The following is a 25,256-nucleotide window of genomic DNA, read 5'->3' on the forward strand; positions in this document are numbered from 1 at the left end:
ACCCCATGATATTACCACTATAATGATACAGCCATAAACAGACAGCGCCATCGTAAGCCCCCCCTCAAGTCAACCACTCCATGTGCAGTCCGGGATTCTCTCGACGGAGAATCGACTCAAGCGTCTCCTGCATCGGGCGGACCAGGCTGGAAACCTCATCAGCGTCTGCCTTGGCCTCGTGAGCCCTCTTATAGTGGTTGGCGACGTTTTCAAACGCGCAACGCTCTGAGCAAAACGCCGTCACTCGCTTCAGCCCCAGGCACTCTCTGCAAATGAAGCCATCCTGAGCCGTCCCATCATCCATTTCGACATCCTCGACCTGTCCATCGCTGCGATCCTGCACGCAGTTGTCTCCGCTTTCGCAGGCATGTGCCTCGCTGGCGTGGTCGTCCTGCGGTGACACAGAGATAAGTTAGTAGGCTGCCGCTTTTCGAAACCAGCCTCGGTCTGTAAGGAGATGGAAAGAATACATACGAATCCAGCTGCATGGCACTCCTCGGAGCAGAAAACCGTGAGCTCCTTTTTGCCCCCCATCTGCGTGACAACCTGGCATATGGGACAGGAAAAGACGTCATGCGTATCCAGAGTCTTTCCGCACACCAGACAAGGTGGTAGATTGTAGAGATCCTCCCCCACTACCCGCTCCTGAGCTGCTTGCGCCTGGCTCTTAGCCTGCTGCCTCTTGTTCAACTCATCGGCCATCTTGGCTCTTCGAAGATCGTCCAGGCGTGCCGTGTGCATGTCTCTCTGCGGCCGCAAATTCCTGCTCTCTTGCGCATCCTTCATAATCTTTCCGAGAATCTCCTCGATGCCCATCTTTTCGTCGGAGAGGTATTCGTCCAGGTACGGCTTAGAGTCTTCCAGAGGCTCGCCCGTCTCCCTGTTTATGAAGAACTCGTCCACGTAGAGCTTCTTCAGGGCGGCCGGGTTCCCTCCCGCGGCAGCAACCTTGGCTGCAAAGGCATCCACGCGCTCAGCCCAGTCGGGGGGCTTTCCGACCCCTCGCCACATCATCTCCACGACTTCGTCGCGCGACCGGTCCGGGTCGTCTAGCATGCCTCTCAGCTCTCCGTGAACAAAGTCGTCGTTGCAGGTGACGAGGAATTCGGCGTGCTTTCTCAGGATCCATCGATACCACGCTTCTTTTTCAGACTCTATTCGCGCCTCGATCTGCCGGATGCTTATCCTGTGATCCTTCGCGTCCGAAAAGAGACCCTCCAGCTCCTGGTGAAACGCTTTCCTAGACGTGAACCATTCGCGGTCTGGACTCTCGATGTATCTCTGGCGCATCTTGTCAATGACCAGAGGCCAGCATTTTGGGCACTCCGACACGTGTCTCTTGCCGCACTCGCTTGCGCAGGAGCGCTTCAACGCTTCGACACGTTCCGTGAGAAGCCTCCTCTGCCTCCTGGCGGCGATGAGCTCTGTCCAATGCTCTGGTGTGGTGGCTGGCTGAACCATGGCTGTGAGATCGGGTACCCTCGGCGGGTGAACAAGTAGGTCGGATTTTCAGAGTAATATTACAAAGGAAACAATCTTAAAGACCGGTAGAAGAGTATAGGACAGGATCGATGATGGCGGATCAAAGACGTCGTGGTTTAGGATCACTCTCTCTTCCAACTGTTCGACGAGAGACGCGCTTGCTTTCACTCTGAATCCCAAGTGACGGCCAAGATATTTCTGAGTAAGCTGAAAATGAGAAAGCCGTGCAGTAGGTCCGGTGAGAGGTCATGGGTTTACCCTGGGAAACGAAGATGTGATTCCTTGAGGGCAGCCCTCGAATCGAAAGACGGTAGAGACAGAGAAATATAAATGAGTTTGAGTCCGAGGAAAAGCCTTTATTTGCTGGGACAGATAGGTTCCCTTTCTGAAGTTAGCAGGTGAATGTTCTTGTAAGGCACAATATTAAGTTGCAGATTGGCGCAGAGCTGCATGGCGCTCGAAATGGCATGTGTCAACGCACCGGCCAATCGCTGACCTCATCTTGCAGGGCCGAAGCACCGCGCCGCGGTTCTGCCTCCGTTCAGCCGAGGATCTTCCTTTCACGATTCTCGGTCTGTTGCTGCCAACTCGAGCTACGCCTTTGATCCAAAGCGGTTCCCTTGCTGCACTCAACCGTCGCTTGCTCTGTTCGAAGACATTCTCGAGGAACCTGTTCTCTATTATTCCCATAATTCGTCACCAGATCATCGAATCAGAACCATGGTAAGAAGGCCCCTTCTGGCATTCTTGATTGCGCAATGTCCAACCGCGCGTCTGCTAAACTCTGTCTTCCTGATTCTAGGCCGACAAGCTTCGCAACCAGCAAGAACTCGAACGTCTCCAGGCCAAGTACGTCGGAACCGGCCATCCTGATACCTCTAGCTGGGAGTGGCGGACCAATATCCAGCGCGACACCTACTCCTCCATTGTCGGCCACCGACCGCTCCTCACATACATCTCGCTGGCTGAGAACGAGCCATTGACAAAGATGCGAGCGCAATTGATCAGGGTGTGTATCCCGGCTACCTTACTTGATGCTATGGAAACGAGCATGGACAAGGGCTTGCATTTGGCTGACTCGATTCCCTAAACTTGCAGAAAATGATCCAACCTTGTGGTCCTCCACCGCCCCGAGAGGATTGATAGTCGACGTCGACGTCAAAGCGACTTGCGACAAGAGACATGACCACGGACGGCGAGTGTTTTTGTGTATTGGAATTGTATATATACATCGCATGTTTTGTTCGCACATGGAAACGGCGTCACGGGAAAGGCAAATGGACACGACGAGATACCCCCTCATAATACAGCGACGGCTTCGAAAGTCCAGAGCCGCTGACGAGACACTGTCTACTGCTTGGAGACCGGAACAAGGGCAACGCAAGGGAATCAGGGGAAACAAGAGACGCTTCCGGGTTCATATAATAATCACAAACGCCGCCTGGTATCACTGCCTACACTACACTCCATTTGTCATGCCAACATCACCGTGCTCCTCCTCCCCCCTCTCCGTGAGTGGTCTATTCTTAATACCCAGACTCGACCGGAGCTTCTTGTCAAAGGCGTCATCATCGGGGTGGCCATAGACCTCGCGCACCAGCCCCATGACGCCATCCAGTCCTATCTCTTCCTTTGCTCGAGGCCCGACGTGCCAGCTAATGGTCTGGTCGCCATCGTAGCCGACCGGCGGCCGGTCGACTTTTTTCATCACATATCCCTGCCTCTCCATCCGCTTGAGGACAAGCTCCGTTCGCTCGCTCGACACCATCCGATCGGCGTTGAGCCGTGTGAGATATCTCTGCAGCTTCTGCTCGCTAAGCTCTCCCCCGTTCAGCCATATGAATGACACAACTGTTGTGTAAAACGCAGAATATGTTGCTTCCTGCTCAGCGCTCGGGACTTTGGACGGCGTCAGGATCGCGGCGCTTCGGAATTCATTCGGTAACGTCGAAGTCAGGATGTAGGCGCCTGACCCGGACTTTGGCTGTGCGTTTGATTTCATAGCTGCGAATCGTCCACAGTCAGTTGGCTGTACATGTTCCAGGAAGCCTCGATACATTCTTCGAGCTAGCGAATACCTTGTCTCTTTTCATGCAACGTCGTTTTCTCTCGAACAGGCAGCTCGCGCAGCTCCATGCCCCAGATCGTCCTCAGTTGTGTCTGTGCCAGCGCAAAAACCCTCCTGAATGAACGACCTTGCTTTCCAAGAACTAAATCGTAGCTCGATTAGCCGACTTGTCTTCTCCGGCTCCCCCGCACTTCTTCGTGTCGGGCGGCTGCCACTTCTGATATAGTACCTCGCTCCTTGATCCCATCTCTCCGTATCGCCGTTCTTGAGTATTCGCAAGAGATGGCATATCGAACCAGCTTCTTGGCCATCTGATCGTCGACGCTGGAGGAGGCACCATTCGTATCGGCATCATCGTCGGACGCTCCTTCGTCTTGCTCAGCATCTGAAGCTGCTATGTGTTGGCGCTGTCGCGGACGGGCGTCCTCTTCCATGTCTCCATCCTCGTCGACCTAACCATCGGCTCGTTAGACGGAAGCGAAGAGAAGCTGCTGGGATTGAAACCCACTGGACGGCGTCTCCTCTGAGAAGGTGGCATGGTCAAAGGCGCAAACAAACGTAATCTCAACAACACGAGAAAGGGCTGAGGAATGAGCTCTGCTGGTAAGGTCCTCAAACAGAGTACCGGCAGCCTGTGGGACGTGGACGAGGGGCTCTGTACACCTCTGGGAGGGGAGACGCGCCGCAAGAGGCCGAGACGCGTCCGATGCCTTCACTATCGGGTTAATTGCCTGCCTAGGTGAATGCGCTTTATCAGTTATCGATAAGCTCTTATCTTACAAAATTCGCTATTGCACCGCTGAGCAGAACGTCGTTCAGCCGGTCGAAAGCGGAGAGCTCTCTACTTATATATCGTTGCCTTCACCACAAACTCGTGACGCCCGTTCATGGCACATCTGAGCCACTCCATCAATGCTTTCCAGAGCGGCGAACGTGCCGCATGCCTGTTTCGCTAACCGACTCGCCTCGTCGATACCGTTCGCCAGAACGACGCTAAGCAGCCTCAGCTTACAGAGCCGGCGGGAATGGATTCAACGACGATGCTACAGCTCCGATCCCGTCATTCATAGCAAAGAGAAGATTGAAGCGCTCATCTCCGGGAGGGTCAGCGCACGCGAGTACAACAAATCAATCAGGAAACCAGCCAGCAAAGCATCCAAGGGGCGATCAGGTCGAAAACCATGGCGCCGCCGAAAAGAGGACGATGTCCCTGAATGGGGGCTGGCAGCATCCCCTACCGAAAAGCAGACCGCGAGGGAGGTGGCAGCTGCGAATGGTCTGGAAGGCGACGCTGCAGCTCAGCTTCCGGAGGAACTCCCGGAAGACACTGCGGACGAGCTCAGGCAGGAGGAGCTTTTCGCAGAAGAGACTCCCGCTGAAGAGTTGCAATCAGAGACGCCCCATGACCTGGAACGGGCTTCCACAGATGCCGTCACTACAGAACTCGGCCATCGTAAACTCAGGAGGAGGCCAAAGTATAGGAAAGATTACCGTGACGAGCTAGTGCAATCCAGGAGCGTCCCTGTTGCTGCTCTTGGAGAACACATCGATGCGATCATGCTGAAGAACCCCAATGAGATGAAGAGGCCGAAGAGGACCGCGCGAAGAGTCCAACAAGAGGCGACAGAAGCAACAGTCGTTCTTGATCCCGAAAGGGACGGCATGGTTGACCAGGCGGACGGCAACGGCGAAGAGGCAATGGAGGCGGCGGTGAAGAACATTGACGACCTACGGCCGGCCGACAAGACCATTCTGCCAATGCAAGACTTCGACGCCTTGGCGAACACGCTGCTGGAAGGCTTCAATCATAACCAGCTTACCAGATACTTCATCCAGAAGCGCCTGGAAATGTCCCAACAAGGCCTGGGAAAACCGGTTACTTATCCCTGGATTGTCAAACAGGGCCCATGGGTCGCTGCAAAGCCCGACCACTGGGGGCCTCTCCGGCCGAAGCAGCGGCAGGTGATCATGATTATGCAACTTTTATGGAATCTGGAAGTTCAAGAGCAAGTAGAGGGTCTGGGCAGAACTCTTCTCTGGCTACAGCCTCGCGTCTTTGAGCTCATCGCCCGTAAGTCTCGGTGGCTGCTCCTCGGGCCATGGCGTGACGTTTGACTGACATTAGCCTTCTAGCCCCCAACAGCGTCGTACTCGAGCAGCTCTCCAAAGATTTCTTATACCAGTCTAACAGGGAGAAGATCACCACCAATCTCGATGATTGCCGGATCAACATTTACGCTCGAAAGTCGACCATCCCTGTCATCCTAACTCACCTTGACGAAGTGGTCAAGTCGATTCGATCTCAAAAATTCCCCTCAGATCACTTCCAAGAGCATGATCTAGACGAGAGAGTACTCCAAGAGCTTGAACGCATCACCCAGACGCATATCGAATACAATGAGAAGAATAGGGTATGTCTTATCTACCAGGTCTACTAGGCCCCTTCCAGGCTGACGAAAAAAAAATCATCAGGAACTCGAAATCTCATGGTTAGAGAAGCGGGATCTTGCCTCCTTGGTTGAAGACGCTGAGAGCTCGGAAACCCCGGCCGATGTTGCCTTACGGCTTCTATTGGAGCAGCCAATTCAGGAGCAGCAAAGCAGCCTTCGTGTCATCGCACCATCAGACAGCAGAAAATCTCAAGACGGGACTTTCATCGGCCATCAGAGAGAAAGCAGAAGCATGTCTTGGAAGGACAAGCTCCGGCAGTGGTCTAGATACGTCCTTCCTGTTGGCCAGACGGCGGCTATAAGAGACGATATTTCAGGGCAATTCGCCGAAGCGATCCCCCTTCCAGGCACTACTCCCAAGACCCTGGATGGCATCGAGCAAAGCTGCCAGGTTACTGCGACCTTTGGACATGTGCTTCACGGCAGAAGCGCACGATCGGCGGCTGCAATGGCAAAGCACCATCGCCTTCTTTCCCCTGTCCTTCCGCATCCGGCATCTTTCACGCCCCTCTCGGAAGAGGACAAACCTGTGGCACAGCGCGCCACCATTATTCTCAACTTCTCTCCAGATCCCACGCAAACCTCCGCCACATTCGACTCCGCACCCTCTTCAATACAGCTTCGACTGCCAGTGGAGCCTGGCAGCGACCTTGCCGACCTCACCCTCCCCCCTGGCTCGACCCTTGTTGGCATCGCAGCGAAACATATCAGCGACGTTTTACTGCCTGGCGAAAGTGTGGATGTTCGTCTGACGCAACATCATCTTCTGCCCCTCGACCCAAGCCAAGAATTCGTCAGGGACTTTGTGTCCAAGTGCGAGTTCGATCTGCCCCAAAATCTTGTGAGAACGCCCAGCAAAGCCACGTTTTCCATCCCCAAGGCGTGGGCCACCAGCCCAAAGGCAACCGGCAGGCCTTCGAAGGCCACGATCAATGTACCATACCTCTTCATGGGGTCAGAGGTCCACCAGGCCGTTGAGCTCGAGTTCCACGGCCACACTCTGTGCTACAGCAGCATTGATGCAGGCCGACATGGTGGCCTTAGACAAGAGCTGTCTCTACAAGCTGGGCCGCCACAAAGCAAAGATGCGACACCCTTGACTCTCGACAAAGCCGAGGCGTCACGCTTCTTGTCTCTAGTCGGCGGGTTAGCTGTGGGCAATTACTTCCCATGGCATGATGGCTCCCAGCTCGTGAGACAGCTGTCCAACGTGGACGCACTCGAGGATGAGGCTGTCGAGGATCAATTGCCGCCACTAGAAATCGAAGATCATGAGACTACTCGGAACGCAGAGTCTGAGCATTTGCGAGACACCGAGCCGAACACTGGTCATTCACCAACAGAACCAGCCGCCGACATTGCTCCTGATGGACCATCCGGGAATTCTCCATCTCACGATGCCGAGGAAATGAAGAAGTCGTAGCTCAATTTGCACCAGAGTGTATAGAGAATGTAGATGAGGTCCCGTCCACAAAAGAGATGCAGCATTAATGTACGGGCACAGGATAATTTCCATGGGCGTTTGGTTTGGAAGGCAACGATTCCTCTCTCACGTTGGGATGTAACAGTACGTAGTCATTTTGGTATATAGAACTTGTGGTGCTCGCAGAAAATTGCACAAGAATGGTTAACTGTTTTAACCCAATATGACGTCTCTGGATATCGACAATGATGACGATGGCCGCGAAAGAACAACTTGAAGTCGTTGGAAAAGAATCCGACACAAGACGCTACAGCACACCTCACGCCTGTAAACGGCTCTCTCCAGCGCTACTAAACACCTGGTAGGTAGCCACTAATGGCCCCTAGACTATAGCACATGACTGGATGGGAAAAGGCGCGGTCCTCACGACGAACATGAATGCGATACACTCAACACGGCTCTGTACAGCCTCGCGAGCATGATTGACACTCAAACTTCACATGGGCGAATGCAGAGACAATGGTTTGGTTGTCGAAGTCATGAATTCACTTCTATCTAGATTTTTGTTCCCTTTTGTTTTGCATTCCCAGAGAAGTTCTGATGGAACCCTTATTCCCAGCCTCTCAATTAACGTGCCTCGATTCATAGTCGAGTGCTCATGCATAGCAACATTGATCGTTTCGTCGTAGAAGTGAGCGCATGGTGGTGCCCACCTGGAGAAACCTCACGAGGGACCCCAGAACATCAGGCGTTGATGATGGGTATCGCTTATTTCTTGGCAGCCTTGGCAGCGGACTTGGTGACCTTGCCGGCGGCGGCAGTGGACTTCTCAACGGCCTTGATGACACCGACAGCGACGGTCTGGCGCATGTCACGGACGGCGAAACGACCCAGGGGAGGGTAGTCGGTGAAAGCCTCAACGCACATGGGCTTGGAGGGGATCATCTTGACGATGGCGGAGTCACCAGACTTGATGAACTTGGGGGCAGCCTCGGTAGCCTTACCGGTACGGCGGTCGATCTTCTCGAGGAGCTCGGCGAACTTGCAGGCAATGTGGGCAGTGTGGCAGTCGAGGACGGGGGCGTAGCCGGCACCGACCTGGCCGGGGTGGTTCATGACGATGACCTGGGCGGTGAAAGAAGCGGCGCCCATGGGGGGGTCGTTCTTGGAGTCACCGGCAACGTTACCACGGCGGATTTCCTTGACGGAAACGTTCTTCACGTTGAAACCAACGTTGTCACCGGGCTGGCCCTCAGCGAGCTGCTCGTGGTGCATCTCGACGGACTTGACTTCAGTGGTGACGTTGGAGGGAGCGAAGGTAACAACCATGCCGGGCTTGAGGACACCAGTCTCGATACGGCCGACGGGAACTGTTCCGATACCACCGATCTTGTAGACGTCCTGGAGGGGCAGACGCAGGGGCTTGTCCGTGGGACGCTTGGGGGGCTCGATGGAGTCGATGGCCTCAAGGAGGGTCTTGCCGGTGAACTTGCCAGCCTTGGTCTCCTTCTCCCAGCCCTTGTACCAGGGGCAGTTGGTGGAGGGGGTGAGCATGTTGTCACCGTTGAAACCGGAGATGGGGACGAAAGCAACGGCCTTGGGGTTGAAGCCGACCTTCTTGATGAAGTTGGAAGTCTCCTTGATGATTTCCTGGTAACGAGCCTCGGCCCAGTTGGCAGTGTCCATCTTGTTGATGGCGACGATGAGCTGCTTGACACCCAGGGTGTAGGCGAGCAGAGCGTGCTCACGGGTCTGGCCATCCTTGGAGATACCAGCCTCGAACTCACCAGTACCGGCAGCGATAATGAGGATAGCGCAGTCGGCCTGGGAAGTACCAGTGATCATGTTCTTGATGAAGTCACGGTGGCCGGGAGCGTCTATGAGGGACATGTTAGTTTGTGCCGACAACGACGCACGGAAAAGGCAATGGATCAAACGTACCAATGACGGTGACATAGTACTTGGGAGTCTCGAACTTCCAGAGGGCAATGTCGATGGTGATACCACGCTCACGCTCGGCCTTGAGCTTGTCAAGAACCCACGCGTACTTGAAGGAACCCTTGCCGAGTTCGGCGGCTTCCTGTTGAGTGGAATTTGATTAGCATCCTGGAGAAACTGCTGGAGGAATGACGATGCGGGTGCGTTGACTGTTATCTGGAGGACCAGAGAGCGGCCAGAGAGTAATGGTGGGGTTGCTCGAGATGCACCCCCGCTAAAACCAACCGCGTAGCAAAAATTTTTTTTGCGTCGCTCAAAGGAGGGGTAGAAGAAAGCGGGGTGAATGGGAAAAATCCCGTCGACGGCGAAATTCGGTCGACAAATGTTGGGCACAGAGGCAGGAAAAATCGGGCTCGAAACTTGATACTGAAGGGACTAAAGCTTACCTTCTCGAACTTCTCAATGGTACGCTTGTCGATACCACCGCACTGGTAGATCAAGTGACCAGTCTGTAAGGGCAACGTTAGTCTCGCATGTTCATCGCAGAGACGCTACTCGCAAGCCGAAGCTGACGTCGTGGGAAGATGGGTTTACTCACGGTGGTAGACTTGCCGGAGTCGACGTGGCTGTCGTAGCAAAGTCAGTATTGTGTGTTCGACCGATCTGGTTCAAGACGGTTGATGGAATACGCACCCCTAGACGACGCTGGTTAGCACAATGTTTGCTGGAATGCAGACTGGCAGATGAAGCCGGCGAGGGATCGGAAAATACGTACGATAACGACCACGTTGATGTGAGTCTTGTCCTCCTTACCCATTTTGACGGTTTGTGAGATGTAGCGTGAGAGCTGTTTTGTTCTTGACTAGATCGCTGGAGGCAAGCAGAGTCAGCTAAAAATGTTCCTCGGACGAGGTCGACGCAGATGCAGAAGAAGAGGAAAATGATGATGATCCAACTGTTGGGAAGATGGAATCACCAGGCAAAAGGGTCAGAGGGAGAGGCAGCACATACAAATTCGCAGATCGGATGCTTGAACCGGGTATGCGAGACGAAGAGCAGAAGAGAGAAAATTTCGAAAGCAGATGGTGGGAGGAGGAGATTTAAAAGGTGGTGGGCGGAGGGGTGGAGGGGTGCAGTGCCAGTGGCTCGTGCTGTTTTTTTTTTTTTTCTGCCACGCGCGGGGCAGCAAAACGGGGCTTGTGAGAAAAAGCCTGAGGAGGGGCAAAATAAGCGGCGCCCGCCTGCTGGTCTAGCCCTAACGAGCCAGCCCGGACGAATCAGCTTCGGGCAACGGCTCCCCCTTCCCACTCAATGCTGCTGCACACCCGCAAGATTTTTTTTTTCCTCGCCGCGAGCGCCAGTGGCTGTGGCGGACCTGGCCAATCAGAAGAGGCTGTTGGAGCTCGTCCTTCCCACTGCCCGCCACGACACGATCTGGTATGATGGTGGACAGGCAGGCATAGCTGAGGGTGCGAGTTCCCAGAGATTCCATGTCTTGCAGAAGGGTGATGGCATCTACCACTTGTCAGGCACTGTACTCGTACATGCCTCGAGGGGCTCTGCTACGGGCCATTTCAACTGGACTGCTCTGTGAGAAGTAAGTACGAAGCGTGGCCTGACGCTGGTGGTGTGAGATATGACACCCTTCCGATTGGCGGCCGTTGTCCATCACTCGCAGCAGCGAACCGACAGTATCCTTTTTGCAGTACGGGTGCCCAGTGCAGACGCACTCCCACCGGTTTGATAGGTACTTGTGTGTGGTGTGTGCAGTCACATTCGAGGCTGGTAGGTACTACCTAGTAGTAGAGGTAGGTAAGGTAGGCTACAGTACATGTACATCGTCCCAGAGCCTCAGCGGTCGTCGGACGTTTCTGGCACCCCAAAGAGTCATCCGCCGCTTTCCGTTTTGCTTGACAGAAGCTTCCAGTCCTAGCTCGGTATGACACAGACGGTCAGCGGCAGTTCCCAGCCAGCAAGTTTGGCGTAGCTCATTGATATTCAAGCCGTGGTCGATACCAATGCTCGGGCTGGCTCATGTCCAGTTGGTACTGCATGTAGGGATGCCTCTTTTCTTACGGCCCAATCCACCCACACCTTGGCTGCTGGCGCGCGCCTGTTTTTGCCCAACTCGCCGCTGTCGTTTGGGTTTCATCTCAGTGAGAAGCGGTGGTACCTCCAGGCTCCTCCCTACCTTATCTTCCCACTGGGCGACCGGTTACACATCAGCAGTGACTCAACAGCGGTGAGTGATGCCGTCGAGACGACAAGATCTCGAGGTGTCTTGCCCGCGCTGTTGGCTTCCTAGAAGCATTCAACAAAGACACTTTGCACGAAAAGAAGCGTCTGCTCTTCTCATCGACGAAATTTACTGGCGATACCAAGGTATTACAAGTACTGCTTGTATCATCTTCAGGCAAACTGGAGGATCCGCTCCCAGGACCGCAGCTACCCTAGTAGGACTAGCAGTCGGACCCCCTGCAGAATGTATGGTATCGCCAGAACCATTTTCCCTGCTCGAGGCTGATGATTTTCTCTCTCTTCCCGTCGTTACCCCTCTGGACTATCAGCCCCTCCATTCTTTCTCGCTCGAGGACGGGATTCAAAACCCACCATGAAACGTCAACACCCCCACTTCATGCAGTCAATCCATTATCTAGACATTGCCACCACTGCAATTTTTTCTTTCTCATGTTTGCATCTATGTGCTTTGTTCTGGATTTCGTGAATGCCGAACGAACAATGATCAGCTTGTATGGAGCTCGAGTATCAGCAACGTCGACAGTATGTACGTCTGAAAAGTTGGTCGGCCGGCCTGAGGAGGCAACACGAGTGAGTGGACCTGATGGACAACTTACATAGGTACCTTACCTAGGTAGGTACCTAGATACTTAGTACTTGTACATTCTTGTACCTTTACCTAGTTGGATCAAGCAGAGGCTTGCGCATCACCAGTATTGAAGCTCTGCGCAACAAATGATCGATCGATCACGGCCTGGTCGATGCTTTCTGCTGCTCGTTTTGAGATGATGGCGTACCTGTACATACACGCCCGTATGCAGTACCATGGTAGGTATCTTGGCACCAACGGGCTGTTAGCCGTAGAGTGGAGCATCCGTCCCGTTATCAAGGGTCAGCTGAAGCTTAACCTGATCGACCAACAGGAAAAGCCGCTGCTCGGTGTGACTCTTCGACTACATCTTCCTTGATTAGTGTTGATGAAGCCCACGTAATACATAACCTTTTGATGTTGTGGCTGGTGTAGCTTGGCTGTTGAGAGAGCAACATCAAGGTTGGCTGGATCTAGGGTGGCCCGTCCAATAACACACGATCTTGAAGACCTCCTTCAATAGCTGACACTTCAAGGGCCATGAAGCGTAACTGGGTAGCAACACAAATAGGTACGCTTCTTACGTTACCTGACCACCCGGCTGATGGAAGCGATCCAATGGGGCCTCTGGAGGGCTGAAGGGGCACTCAGTTGGTTCTCTTCCCCCATAACGCCAACGGCTTCCTTCAGCTCGGATGCGAGTCTCGTGAGGTGAACCTGTCTCCACGGTTTCCGTTCAACGGGCCCAAGACAGCTCACAGAGCCATGAACAACATCTGATGGGAAAGTTAGATGTCTGCAAACTGCACCACGTACTACCTCAGCGTCCAGGCACTCGCGAGCCAGCTGCCGGCGGCCGTCATCCCTCCCCTGCGTCCCTTAAAAGCCCAGTTACATGCCTCTGATCCAACCGAGACCACCGTTCTGCGTGGCCGAGTGGTTCAGGCTGGCGCTCGTATAGAGTAAGGGCAACTCGTTGGACTCCTATTCTCTCTGCGTAGGTGAAAGCCAAGGATCCTGGTGCAAATCCGGGTGCGGGCATGCGGTCGTTCGAACTCCCATCGACGCCTCCTCTTTTTTTGTTCAAACCCCTTCCTCTCTAGCCCACCCATACCTTGCTGCTTCTTGTCCCGTATGTTCAAGCTGCCCTTTACCTCTTGTGCCCATCATTTCCTTCTGCAAGTAGGTAGGTATTCTAGAGCTATTATACCTCACGTACTACTAGGTAATTTGCAGGCGAGGAGTGCCGTCTGTCAGTCACTACCATTTCTCCTGATGCCTTGATGCCTCGGGCGTCCATTGCTTGTTACTCGCATACCTACTAGTAGTGCCTGGTCCCTTCCCTCAGAGTGCATTGCGCAGGTGATGATGACCGCGATTGGGTTATCAGTTCTACTAAGTAGGCAAAACCTTCAATGCACCTGCCTGCCTTAGGTACCTGAGTAGGTACTGTCAATAGGGAAAGAACCATCAATGCAGCGATTCGTATTTATCACATAGAGCTTCTTTCTCACTCTCACACCACCGCAACTCAGCTGTCAACGACGGTATCCCATCTGCGCAATGCTGTTACTGTACAAGCGCCCGTTCCTATCTGTCCTTGCCTCGATATCTCTTCCATCGAGCTTCGCCATTCATGTCCCTTTCAGCGGTGCTACGATCACTCTTAGTCGCTACCTAGCTAGTAAGTAGGTGGACGGAAAGACTTTCTTTTCTATCGCCTTTATTGACCCTTCTTTCCAGCCGCCCTCGCTTGGGTCATCCCCTTGGGAGTCTTGAGCCCCAGAAATGCGACCGTGACGACGACAAGAGCGCCCATCGAACCCATGGTGTACGCACATTCTCTTCCCGCCCACCAGTATACACTCGTGAACAGGATCGGCCCCAAACTACGGCCTAGCTGGCCCCAGCTTCGCATAATCCCCAACTTCCCTCCGCGTTCGTGCTCGTTGGCTTCAAAGCTGCTGAGAGCGTTGAGGCCCGTTACCACTGTGGCCGACGTGACGGCGAGACAAGTCGCTGCGGTGTAGAGGCCGCTGAGGGTGGAAAGGCGGCTGAGGAGGATGAAGGCTGCGAGGCAGGCGACAGTTCCGATCCGTACGGACATTAGGGGAGTTAGTCGGCGGGTGACGCCTCCCTGGAAGATGGAGGCGATCAGGCCGATGTATCCAAGCAGCCTACCATTCTTTGCAGAGGTGAACTGGAACAAATCATACGTCATGAAAGACAGCGACGTCTCCATCCCCGAGAAGAACAAGAGAAACACAAAATGGGTGGCATAGAGCAGGAAGCGTGAGTTGGTCCGCTCGACCTGCTCTGCTGCTGTCTTTTTTCCACTCTTGTCGTTGGGTGCATTCCCTTTGGCTGCCTCCCTGCCAGTCAAGGAAGGCAGAGTCTCTGGCAGACAAAAGTACAAGTACAGCGTCTCGACGGCGACCAAGGCCAGACTGAATCCTGCTGCCACGGCAAAGGGGTTCGCCCATGCCGTGGCAACCGTGCTCAACCATGCCCCAAGGCCGGGCCCAAAGGTGAAAGCCACAGAAAAGCACGCGCCAATGATGGCCATGGTGGATCCTCGCGTCGTCTCGTCGGAGATATCGCTTGCCATGGCGGTAGCAATCTGGACGTTGCCCTCGGAGAGGCCACCCACGACGCGGCTAGCCACGAAGGTGCGGAAGTCGACTGCGACAACCCAAAGGAGCACAGACAGCATGTTCCCGCACATGGAGGCCAGCAGCGCATAGCGACGGCCGTAGCGGTCAGAAAAGTGGCCGATCATGGGAGACGCGATGGCTTGCAGGAGGCTGTGGCCGCATCTGTCAGTCAAACTGAAGCCCACCCCCCCTTTTCATCAAACCAGATCAAACAGACAAAGCAGCCCTGATATGGGATGATGACAAGTTACAAATACTCACGAAAACAAGGAGCCCAGTGCTCCACCGAGGAGGACAATGTCATATCGCGAGTCGATTGGTCGCGAGAAAGACGACTTGTATGCATTCAACCCTCCGAGGACCTGCTGGAGGAAAGTACTGGGTGCGTCCCTGTGGATGAGATCAGGTGCCTCGCGGTCCCGGTAGAACTCCAGCAGCTTTGGGAAGAGAGGCAGGATGAATGTGAAGGATATCTGGGTGCCGCCTGGATCAGTTGTCTGTTTTGCAGGTATCGTCGATGCTCACGATGCCTCTTGCTGGCTGCTGCGGCTTACCAGGTCCAGAAGAAGCGACACAATGACAACTCGAAGCACACGCCTCCGCGTCGCCGGGTCTACGGCCACCATGGCGCAGATGCTGGGAGGACGGGCAACTGATTGTCTAATCTGTACGACGACGGTGAAGCGGAACGAGGCGGATGGCGGACAGTGAGTTCCCAGGTGATGAGAGCCTGCACAAGCAAGCCTTTGCGCGTCGAGAAGTGAAGCTCTCCGAGACAGGACCCACCAGCAATGGAGAGGACGATGCGCCAAACAGGACCAAGGAGAATGAGAGGTGAATCCAAGGCGAAGAGCCTAGCGCAGTCCTGATTCCGGCACTTCAGCAGGTGCTGGACTAGTATTCCTCCGTGTGCTCCCGTCCGTGCGTACGTGGTATGGAGGAGGAAGAAGAGGCCAGAAGTTGGTTCGTCTGGCTTCCCCACACTGAATCCGACGCTGCTGGCGAGGCTTTACGGCGTGGCCATGCCGCTTGACGGTCCGGGTGGAGAACTGCCTAGCGGAAGAGAGCTGACAAGGGGCTGACATCAAGCTCACCTTCTCGGTGCCCGTACCTTGCACTAACAGCAGATTGCGGCGCCTCTGATCGTGCCGTTTGGCCATGAATTGCTCCGAACCGCTGGGGCAGAGCCATATGGCCGGCTATCCGTATTACAGCTCTACCCCCGACGAACAGTGCGAGGCGTGTTGCGATTCTTTGCTTTCGCTCCTTTTGGCGCTTTGACGTATGCACCTCGTCTCATCGGTGACTGTTTTGTCCTCCAGAGGCACATCATACATACGTCGGGCCCAAGGGTCACGGCCGCCTTGGACGCTCTGGACAAGCGACTTCGAACATACAGGCTACCTACTCCGTATACGACCTATACACGCGAACACTCGAGCGGGAATCATGCATCTCCCGTGCTACCTCACCCCGGCCTGGCCTGCACTCAGCCCTTTGCTTTTACCCTCAGCATTGCCAATCAGCCCCAGGCAGCGACATGCCCGGTGTGCTCATGCGCTGAATGAGGCTTTCTTGTGCTTCCCAGTTTCCATCCTCGCGCGGGTAGATGCCTCTTGCAATCTCGGCCTGCAAGATCATGTTTCGAGCGGCAGCCGCAGCGACTCGGTCATCCCCGGATAAGAGCACACGGCGGCAGGCAGAGCTGCAGCTATGCAATATTCCCATGCATTCTGCAAACTTGATCACACATGATGGAGCTTTTGTACTACCTACCTCGTGCCGCTGGCTGGATGCCGTCGGTATGAGCCAGTCGCTACAGGCCGCTGTTCTGGTCCACCCAGCTCCCCGACAGTGGGAGGAAAAGTATCATGACTTCGAGGACCCCAGCTTCTACCTCTCCCACTGGAACTTGGCAGAGGACGTTCTTGCCATTCTTCCAAGTCCCACAATCTCATATTCGGAACCAGAAGCAGGCCAAAGTATCTCGACCAAGGGAGGCATATCCGCAGCCTCGTCAACAGCTGACAGAGAGATCGTCAGGGGACTGCCTGTCCAGATGACGCGGGCGACGGCAGACGATGCAATATTCCGGGTAGTATGCATACAAGGTCACTCTGCACATGCACAGCTTGCCACCTCGGCGACTTTGGCGGGATGGGGGCGTCCATCCGCGGCCTCGTTTTCGTACGGATGCCTGCATTTCTTTACGCCCTGCACTGGTGATTCACCCTCCCGACGGATAACACCCATGTCATGATTCCCTTTGACAGAGTCGGACATGCGCCTTTTCAGCTTGACATGGGCTACCTCGACACGCACACCAAAATCAAAGCATAGGCCTTGCGATGTCTCATGCTCACCGTTATCACCTGGACCGCTTGAGTGTGTAGCCCAAGCCGCCTGGGACTTGCAAGCATCCGCATGACTTCGTCCTGGGGCCGCTTGTATCTTCGCATGCCCATACGCACTTGTCCAACGTACAGTGACTGCCGGCACTGGATCATCGCTATCACAAGCTATGCAACATTTCCAGTAGCTTTTTGCTGAGTGACGTTTGCAAGGTACAACGCTTACACACGAAAAGCCATCTCCTCAGTCCACTTTATACTACGTACATCAACACGAAGGCAATTGGGCTAACAGCGATGCTGAGGAACCACGGGAATCACAGATAGCAGATGCCCATTCCTGCTCTGCCCCCCCGGGGGGGGGGGGGGGGGGCAAATAGAAACATGCCGGTTCAGGACTCGTTTGGGAAATGAGCCAGCGTGCCCGGTCACGTACGCATAGTGTACCATCAGCAGTGGACAGAGCCGCTGCGTCCAAATGGCTACTGTGCCGCTCCCCATGAAGCTTAGCGACGCAACAGGGCATGAAGAGCAGCCAGCCAGACGTATTCGAACAATATCCGGTGCTGCCCGCATGATCTGCACTGAGGATGTGGCCCTCGGCTCAGAAGCCAGGGTCCCAACCTCTCGCGGCAGACACCACAGCGTAAACGGCCCAGGGCACGGCCATTGCCCTGATGTGGAGTGGACAATTACCAAGGCATGGCTGCGCAAGGATTCGGGCAGCCCGTCCTCGGGAGGTCCCTGTCTCCAGATGCAGAGAGATTCCATGCACGTGGCTGGAGGTGATACCAGCATTCTGTTTTGCTCCCAAACTCGGGTGACATGTTGCAGAATCGGTGCCGAGGCCGTCATGATACGGCCAGCAGGTGACGATTTTCCGCACGCATGCTACGTTGAAGTCTTCTTTCAGTCGATACTGAACGGCACGGCAGCTTCTAGAATTCGTCATAGGGGGCAAGTCTCAATGGGGTGAGAAAACCTGCACAACAACTTTCCACGTGCTAAATAGGCAGCCAGCTCAGGAGATGAGACACCGCACACTGCTCGTTTTCGAAGACGCACAGCCATCACACGGGGATCCACCCAAGGCTGTTTGATGGCAGTGTACGAGTACCTGTGTGAGGCCAAGCAGAGAGGATGGGCTGTGAGTGATTTCGGCTATCGAGGCGACTTTGCCAGCGGACTTGCATCAGTCCATCGTCTCATAGGCTGCATGCAGCTGGTGTTCATCTTGGTATCGTCTTCTAAACGCCGACGCTGTCCTAGATGCCGATGATCTGGACGTGCGATATCCGGCCAGAGCGAGAGGCCAGCCGGAGGGGAACCTGCTTTGTGCACGACGTGTGAATGTTTGCTAGCCTTGCCCCTGGTCGAGAGTGGCTGGAAGGATTCTTGGCGCACGCTTCGGCACCTAGCTGTTGAGCTAGATCTCGGAGCAGGGTTCACAGCCCTTTCGCGCAATCTGCCACATCTCCCGCCCTTCATCCTTCCAATGGTAAGCCCCCCCTCACCCCTCACCTCCATTGAGCTGGGGAGGAGGCCAAGCTTCTTGCGGCTCACCGAGTCTGCGCAGTGCAGGATGATGTTTGGAAACTGTCGTCGTGCTTGCATTGAATGCCCGGCATCTCACAGGTCTCACACGGAAGCTCATTGGATACGATTCGGCATTAACCGCGGCGGGCCATGGAAGCGAGACAGAGACGAAGGCGGGTCGAGAAGATGCGTGGCGTCCGTCTGCGCATGGAACATGGTACATACTCGTATAGACAGGCATCGGCCAAGTCGGCCTCATTCTCTTCGCGGAGCCCTGCTTGATCATGTATGAGGGAACCCGCCACTGTCAGTTGAACAAACCCAGCACACCGGTGCGGGTCCGGCTCTCCAAACGGCCCCACCCCGTTGTTTCTCTTGCAACGGAGCCAGTGGACGGACGCTGGTCAATCGGTCATCTTCTCCCCTACTTTCCAAAGGCAGCTGCAAACCGCACAGAATCTGATGTCCATACACCTCGGGATCGCTATCGAGCTCAAGATTCAAAAGCACTCTTGGAGGAGGATCGAAACCTGATAAAGTCCCAAAATGCCCAAGATCACCACCCTAATGTGCCATCCTACAGGTCAGCCAAATGAGAGGTTCACGGGGAGGCGACAGACAGTGGTGAGGGACCCCCACAACTCAACAGGGACAATTGGTCCATCCAGCTCCAAGCTAGGCCTAGAACCAAGAAGCATGCCTGGCCAATATCTCCCCGCTCGAGTGGCTTGCCAATAGTCGTCGCTTAATTGTTTGTTCATGTGGGTGATTTGCATGCCCTGCCCCCCCTTTCCCCTCCTCCAAAGCACACCAAAGCCATGATACGTGGATGTTTGTCAGGAAACTTGGGCTTTGTCCTCATCCAAGAGTCCTCGACATCTTGCTAGAGATGTTACCGCAGTCGAGAGCTCCGTTTTTGCAGGTCTACCAGCCAAGCCGGTGAAGAATGTCCTCGTCAGCAGAATGCTCTGGATTCGGCCGAGCCTATGAGCCTGATGCCTCCGGCAAGCCACGCGGATCAGACAAGCGAAGTACACAGCCTTTGCATGTATCTGACCCCCTTCATGCATACGGATTCCAACATCACACCATGATGGCAATTCTTGGTGGTGGGCGCATAGACATATAGAGAAGTTTTTGCCGATCGAAACAGGCTTGGTATCTGCCCGAGCTGTCTGGGGCCTCCTCGGCGACTCCAACATACCCAGGTCCTGTGAGCGCTTGAATTCGAGTTCTCAGGGGCTGTCAAGTGCTGCTTGTGCAATACGCCAGAGAGAAATTGCGGCACAAGGTAGAGTGTTGGGGCCTTCTCTCCACCTCACTCAAGGGGGTGAGGTCCAAATCTTCGAGGAATGGCAAGTCGAACTTGGGTCCCTCTGTAGGCCGATGCCGTATTGATAGCTCCGCCGAGTCCGGTGGATTGGTTGATTCTCGGGCCAGCACGTCATGTCAATTTCCGTCAACTCTCGCCAAGGTTCATTGTCGAGATATCGCGGTACTTTGTACGCTTGGATCCATATGTACAGGTGATGGCGGAACGGGCCACTGAGGCATCCTCATCCTTTGTTGAGCAAGTTTGACCGATGAGTTTGCAGCACATCCCTCTAGCTCGGGGACTTTGGGGTGAACGACCTACCGTGCCTTTTCTGCTTGGCTCAATGATCAACTGCAATCCCACAGTATATGTAGACAATGGAGAGAATCGTCTGCTTTGCACGGAACAGATGGCTCTGAGCATGAGCTAGGTCTCCTGTATGAACGGTTACATAGAGGCCGCATGACGGGCCACATTAGGCCGTCAACCCATGCTCCGTGATGGCGTTAGACTAGGGACACATGTTGGTAACACAAACATCAAAGTCGTATGAGCATTTGGGTGCACAACATTCATGAGAATCCGACGAGACGAATGCCGTCCAGGGTGGAACCCATGTCCGTGGTGAGCGGCAAGATACTCTCGACAGAGATGCGCCTCATTCTGCACGCATCGGCCATCGACTGGCAAGCGTTGCGAAAATCATAAATGAAGAAGGGAAGTAGCAGGAGCAGCTCCCGGGGCCAATGAAACTGCGGGCGAGTCCTCGACAAGCGTTCGGATATAAATATTCGTCCATACTCTCCTCCAAATCGCTCTCGCTTCTGCGTCAACGTACACGGCACTATTCTCCTTCCGCTTCTTTTGCTCCCAACGCTGTTCATTCGAGTCTCTCTGTTCATCTCCATCCACCTCCCTCGGAGAACAACATGAGCACCCACGCGCACGGCTCTTCCACCGACTCGGGCAAGCCCGTCATATTCGTCCTCACCCTTGGCGATGAGCATGCTCAGATCACGTTCCAGGAATCCCACGCCAGATTCCTGAATGAGCTGTTCGAGAGAGCAACTGTATGGAACGCAAGGACAGCTGAGAAAGCATTTTCTCTCTTTACACAATGTTCAGAGCCGCACGCCGTCTTTGTGGCCGATGGAGGGATCGCTCGTCCAAAGTGCGAGGTCATCTCGCAAAGGCTCGTGCAGTATGCCTCTCGCGGCGGCATCGTTGTCTTTGGCGGCTCGTTTGCTGCCTCCGGCCCACAAAGTCTGGACAAGATCATGAGGCAAACTTGGGATCTGCCGTGGGAAATCAGCTCCATCCACCACACCACGGTGTCCCTGAACGCCGGCGCAGTCAGCACGACGCTCAGAGAAAAACTCTCGGCTTCGTATACCCTGGAGGCCCTCTATATTCGCAGGATGGAGTCGTGCGAGGCGTGGTATCTCCCGACAGAACGTCCGGTTATGGAGGGCTGGGTGCCTGTCATAAGGCCAGCGGTTGACTCCAACGACTCGCCCGTGGTTTTCGCTCAATACGGGGCTGGACACATTGGATACGTTGGGGATGTAAAACCTGAAGATGGCACAATTATTGCAATGCTCGCAATGCTCGGCCTGTTGACTGACTGAAGCCCTTGAGACTCCATTGGCATCATGACTATTCGCAAGCAAAAGGAAGAAGGAGAGGGAAGGAAATGGCAGGAACATAGAAGGCTTCCGAAAAAGGCACAAAAGCCAAAGGCGGGGAGTATGTACTTGGCAGTAATGTAGTATGTATGTAGTGGTCGACGATGTTTCCTGCTTTCCTGCCCGAATCAGCAAGGAGAATTTAGCGAGAACCTGTCAATCCGTTCTGCAGAGATGGTGTTTTCGTGTCTTCTCCACCAGTATCGAAGCGACAGTATTCGCCGTTCCTCGGCGACATGGTGTTTGAATGTTGCTGCAGCACATCATTGTTGCTCTCCTCACCTGATCAAACATCGCAGTCGAGGTCGGGCCATTTCCGTCAGTACTGTGCTTGACCCGATGTTTGCCTGCCTGTGCATACGGAGTATTCGACCACTGGTTCAGGACGGCCCGAGGCATTACCATGTCACCAGGGCTGACGATTGGGGTGATAGACGACAAGTACCTCAGGCCACAGGATGTGTGCCCTTCTCATTCGTCGAGGCAGCGGAGCACCACCATCAGGTCGGTAGCGCATTTCCAAAGCGGCTATCCAACGCCCACATTTGGAATGAGCTGCATGAGGATAACGGGTCTGACGGCCGTCACGGCATGATGATGGAGGGCGAACTGCAAAAGAGCAAGGGTAAGAAGAGAGGCCGGGAAGCAGAAGCAGACGGACGCGTCGTTGGACATGCAAGCACGGGTACGTACCTACTCTACGGCTCACCAGTCTTCCCATGTCCCTCACCAACCTGCTCCAAGCCTCGCAAGCATCACAAATCCATCGAACTGCTAACACGCCATGAGCAGCCTCGTGCCCCAATGCTCAGCGTCTCAGAGCGGGAGCCGTCTGACTTCTGGCAGCAAAAGCAACCAACTTCCCGGGCAAATCAGGCCATGGCGCGAGCTCCGACCCTGTCGATGAACCATGAGGCGTGGCCACGCGCGAAGTGACGTGGGAGGCATTTTGGACCGCAATGCAGGTACCGGGGATGCTCTGCAGAAAATGATACAGGGATCGAGGTCGAGCGGTCGATCACCACTCGAGAGAGGGATAAACCGTCGTCTGCATCGTTTTGCGACGGACAGGCACCAGCCCTTGGAGAGAGTGTCGAGGTCGATTTGCCGGCTGGCGAATCGGAGACATGTCGAAACTGGAAGAAGAACAGAAACCTGATGCCGAGAGGCAAGAGCTGGAGAGGGATGACGACACGGCGACTTTTGGCCCTTTGTCCTTTCCTGGGAGAGAAGCGAGAGGAGGGGCAGTAAGCGAGAGACGTCGAGCAAAAGGAAAGCGCGAACGAGAGGCGATCCGGATCCAACGTCTCTTGGCTTGGCAGCTCGACGGCATGCATGGGAAAGAACAGCTGCACTGCATGAAGATGCACTTTCTGCTCTCTCCCAAACCCCGCCCCCACCACCTTCGTATGACGGTTTCCAATGGATTGCCAACGGATACTACCGATATGGCCACAGACCCCACCATCATATGCCATCTGCTCACGACCAACAGGAGCTTCCGCCGCCCAGGACGAGCCTCACGGAACAGGAAAAGCCATCTCGGGAGTAGCCCAGGTCATGCCGGGTTTTGCGAGCCATCACAATCGCAGCCCAAGAGAGAAGGGTCGCGCGACACAAGGGAGGGGAGGGGGGAGGAAAGGAACGCTCTTCGTTGTATAAAAGAACGCATCATCCGCCTTCAAGGCCGAAACGGAACCAGAAACCCCTGGCCTGCCGTACGGCCCACGGCCTTTCATCTCCTCTCCTCGCCTTTCGGCTTGGCTTGTCTTGTTTCTTTCATGCCTCCTCTGTCTCAGTTTTCAACGGTGCGGAAGACGGTCACAGGATAGGCTAAGGCAAGCTTCGTGGCCAGGACGGCCGCCGCCGCTGCTACCTTACCTTGCCTCGTACACACGCACAACCGACATGCAGGGGACCCGACACGAACACAGCTGGACACGCAGATGATGGGCCTACGCCTGGACGCACAAGTGGGCACACAGGTGGACGCACAGATGGACGCATGGGCTCGACACATGGCTGGGCAACCGGCGCGGCCACACCCAAACCCAATCTCGTCCCGGCTTCTAGTGCCTGTCTCAAAGATCCCAAGGTGCACCGTCCCGCATCCCGCTCCTATAGCATTGGCGCAGCAAGTCCACCAACATGCACAACATCCACATGTCTATGCCTGAGATGCAGTAGTCGGCCGGGGCTGCGAGATCACCGAATCGAGCCAGCCAGGCGGGCGGCAGATCCAGAAGCGATGCACAACAGGATGACCTGCGCTTGCAGGACCCCCGTGTCTCCTGTCTCTTTCCATGTAGCACCCCATAACCCCGTCACGCATCAGGGGAACGCATCGTGGACAGCAATCACCGCTCTTCCAAGACCCCAACCGTCGCACGCCGGTGCCATACTGGGAGGCCCCCGATGCCGTGCCGGCCAGATCAAGTCCCACTTCGCCGGCGACCATGGTCTCCACTCACGGCGCTGACGACGTTCTCCGAACCACTAGTGTCTCGCCCAAAGAATCAACATGCGCTCTTCTCTCTATATACCCTGTGCCTCTGCCACAGTAGCCACGCTGCCGTCAGACTCGTCGAGGTACGGGCAAGGCATGCAAGGAGCGGCGGAGCGCAAAGGTGCACAACTGCCAAGGTTGATCTCAGATGGGTATGATTCAATACGTTGCCTTCTGTCTCCATCACACCCTGACATGGAATTGTTCGACAAAATAGACATTAAGTTTCATTCGGCGGCAGCGGCGCCTGCTATATATATGACAAAGGAAACCATTACCCAGCTCAGGGGGGCTCATGTGGATGATTATATCTCTATGTCGCGGCATTGCCTTTTCGTCCGTGGGCTTCATGACGGATAGCTCCCGACCCATCTTTTCCCAGTCTATTTTCCCTCTCTTGCTCCCAAAACCGATCCGTTATCCGAAACCCAAAGTATATGAACAGTCGAAAAGAAGATTGCCGCCATGACCAAGAAACGCCGAGTCGTCCGAAACCCGTTCGTCATCGAGAGCTTGGTTCAATCGACGTATTACTATTAAAAGACCGCTGCAAAAGTCGCCGTCAGCAATGCCCGGGTGTATGTGAAGCAAACCGAGATCGAGGGGGTGGGTTACCTGACTGGCACAGCGTGTCACAGAGTACAAAATAGGGAAAGCAGTCGAAAAAAAGAAGGCCAACCCAACAACAAATGAACTCATTATTTGGGCTTTGGCGGCTGAGGAGAGTTGGGCTTGATAATGCCAGTGGTGTCATACGGTCCGCGCATTTTGGCCTTGGAGAGAGAAAGAAAAAAGAGACGAAGGAGTTCAAAGAGAAAGGATAGTAGTTTGCGGTGGTGGCGAGAGAGAACTGCACAAAAGGCGCCCGGAAGCTCAGAAAACGGAAGGAGAGGTCAAATTCAGAACAATTGCTCGACAAGCACCGTCTCCTTTCTGTTTTTCTTTTGTTTCTTTGTTTCTTGTTGGATGAAAGGACGAAAAGTGGACGGTGTTGCGGGAACGGTTTGATGTTTTAAACTGT

The 25,256-nt window shown here is 54.7% G+C and overlaps 11 protein-coding genes across 11 annotated transcripts; 6 read left to right on the forward strand and 5 right to left on the reverse strand.

Annotated features, from left to right (window-relative positions):
- Positions 1-64: 64 nt before the first annotated feature.
- On the reverse strand, positions 65-1,983 carry CCMA1212_009230 (uncharacterized protein; the record flags this gene model as incomplete). Its single annotated transcript, XM_073706321.1, has 3 exons — positions 65-391; positions 475-1,480; positions 1,979-1,983. 3 exons carry the CDS (start codon positions 1,981-1,983, stop codon positions 65-67), a joined length of 1,338 nt encoding a protein of 445 aa, XP_073555215.1.
- Positions 1,984-1,992: 9 nt separating this feature from the next.
- CCMA1212_009231 (Uncharacterized protein) lies at positions 1,993-2,625 on the forward strand (the record flags this gene model as incomplete). Its single annotated transcript, XM_073706322.1, has 3 exons — positions 1,993-2,205; positions 2,285-2,491; positions 2,581-2,625. Coding segments are annotated over 3 exons (465 nt in total), but the record flags the coding sequence as incomplete, so codon positions are not given.
- A 316-nt stretch (positions 2,626-2,941) lies between these two features.
- Positions 2,942-4,088, reverse strand: CCMA1212_009232 (uncharacterized protein; the record flags this gene model as incomplete). Its single annotated transcript, XM_073706323.1, has 4 exons — positions 2,942-3,486; positions 3,561-3,692; positions 3,780-4,002; positions 4,059-4,088. The coding sequence occupies 4 exons, from the start codon at positions 4,086-4,088 to the stop codon at positions 2,942-2,944; spliced, it is 930 nt and encodes a 309-aa protein (XP_073555217.1).
- Positions 4,089-4,462: 374 nt separating this feature from the next.
- CCMA1212_009233 (uncharacterized protein) lies at positions 4,463-7,423 on the forward strand (the record flags this gene model as incomplete). The annotated part of the gene is made up of 3 exons (XM_073706324.1): positions 4,463-5,621; positions 5,684-5,961; positions 6,023-7,423. The coding sequence occupies 3 exons, from the start codon at positions 4,463-4,465 to the stop codon at positions 7,421-7,423; spliced, it is 2,838 nt and encodes a 945-aa protein (XP_073555218.1).
- Positions 7,424-8,191: 768 nt separating this feature from the next.
- On the reverse strand, positions 8,192-10,178 carry CCMA1212_009234 (translation elongation factor EF-1 alpha; the record flags this gene model as incomplete). The annotated part of the gene is made up of 4 exons (XM_073706325.1): positions 8,192-9,300; positions 9,365-9,503; positions 9,808-9,870; positions 10,137-10,178. The coding sequence occupies 4 exons, from the start codon at positions 10,176-10,178 to the stop codon at positions 8,192-8,194; spliced, it is 1,353 nt and encodes a 450-aa protein (XP_073555219.1).
- A 3,733-nt stretch (positions 10,179-13,911) lies between these two features.
- On the reverse strand, positions 13,912-15,468 carry CCMA1212_009236 (Major facilitator superfamily domain-containing protein 10; the record flags this gene model as incomplete). The annotated part of the gene is made up of 3 exons (XM_073706326.1): positions 13,912-14,992; positions 15,104-15,339; positions 15,397-15,468. 3 exons carry the CDS (start codon positions 15,466-15,468, stop codon positions 13,912-13,914), a joined length of 1,389 nt encoding a protein of 462 aa, XP_073555220.1.
- A 2,203-nt stretch (positions 15,469-17,671) lies between these two features.
- Positions 17,672-18,169, forward strand: CCMA1212_009237 (uncharacterized protein; the record flags this gene model as incomplete). The annotated part of the gene is made up of 1 exon (XM_073706327.1): positions 17,672-18,169. The coding sequence occupies one exon, from the start codon at positions 17,672-17,674 to the stop codon at positions 18,167-18,169; it is 498 nt and encodes a 165-aa protein (XP_073555221.1).
- A 2,804-nt stretch (positions 18,170-20,973) lies between these two features.
- CCMA1212_009238 (uncharacterized protein) lies at positions 20,974-21,672 on the forward strand (the record flags this gene model as incomplete). The annotated part of the gene is made up of 1 exon (XM_073706328.1): positions 20,974-21,672. The coding sequence occupies one exon, from the start codon at positions 20,974-20,976 to the stop codon at positions 21,670-21,672; it is 699 nt and encodes a 232-aa protein (XP_073555222.1).
- A 929-nt stretch (positions 21,673-22,601) lies between these two features.
- Positions 22,602-23,207, reverse strand: CCMA1212_009239 (uncharacterized protein; the record flags this gene model as incomplete). Its single annotated transcript, XM_073706329.1, has 1 exon — positions 22,602-23,207. The coding sequence occupies one exon, from the start codon at positions 23,205-23,207 to the stop codon at positions 22,602-22,604; it is 606 nt and encodes a 201-aa protein (XP_073555223.1).
- Positions 23,208-23,734: 527 nt separating this feature from the next.
- Positions 23,735-24,208, forward strand: CCMA1212_009240 (uncharacterized protein; the record flags this gene model as incomplete). Its single annotated transcript, XM_073706330.1, has 1 exon — positions 23,735-24,208. The coding sequence occupies one exon, from the start codon at positions 23,735-23,737 to the stop codon at positions 24,206-24,208; it is 474 nt and encodes a 157-aa protein (XP_073555291.1).
- Positions 24,209-24,383: 175 nt separating this feature from the next.
- On the forward strand, positions 24,384-24,775 carry CCMA1212_009241 (uncharacterized protein; the record flags this gene model as incomplete). Its single annotated transcript, XM_073706331.1, has 3 exons — positions 24,384-24,387; positions 24,523-24,668; positions 24,689-24,775. The coding sequence occupies 3 exons, from the start codon at positions 24,384-24,386 to the stop codon at positions 24,773-24,775; spliced, it is 237 nt and encodes a 78-aa protein (XP_073555290.1).
- Positions 24,776-25,256: the final 481 nt, after the last annotated feature.

Source organism: Trichoderma ghanense (assembly GCF_004382785.1).
Source record: "Trichoderma ghanense strain CCMA-1212 chromosome Unknown scaffold_15, whole genome shotgun sequence".
Lineage (NCBI taxonomy): Eukaryota > Fungi > Ascomycota > Sordariomycetes > Hypocreales > Hypocreaceae > Trichoderma > Trichoderma ghanense.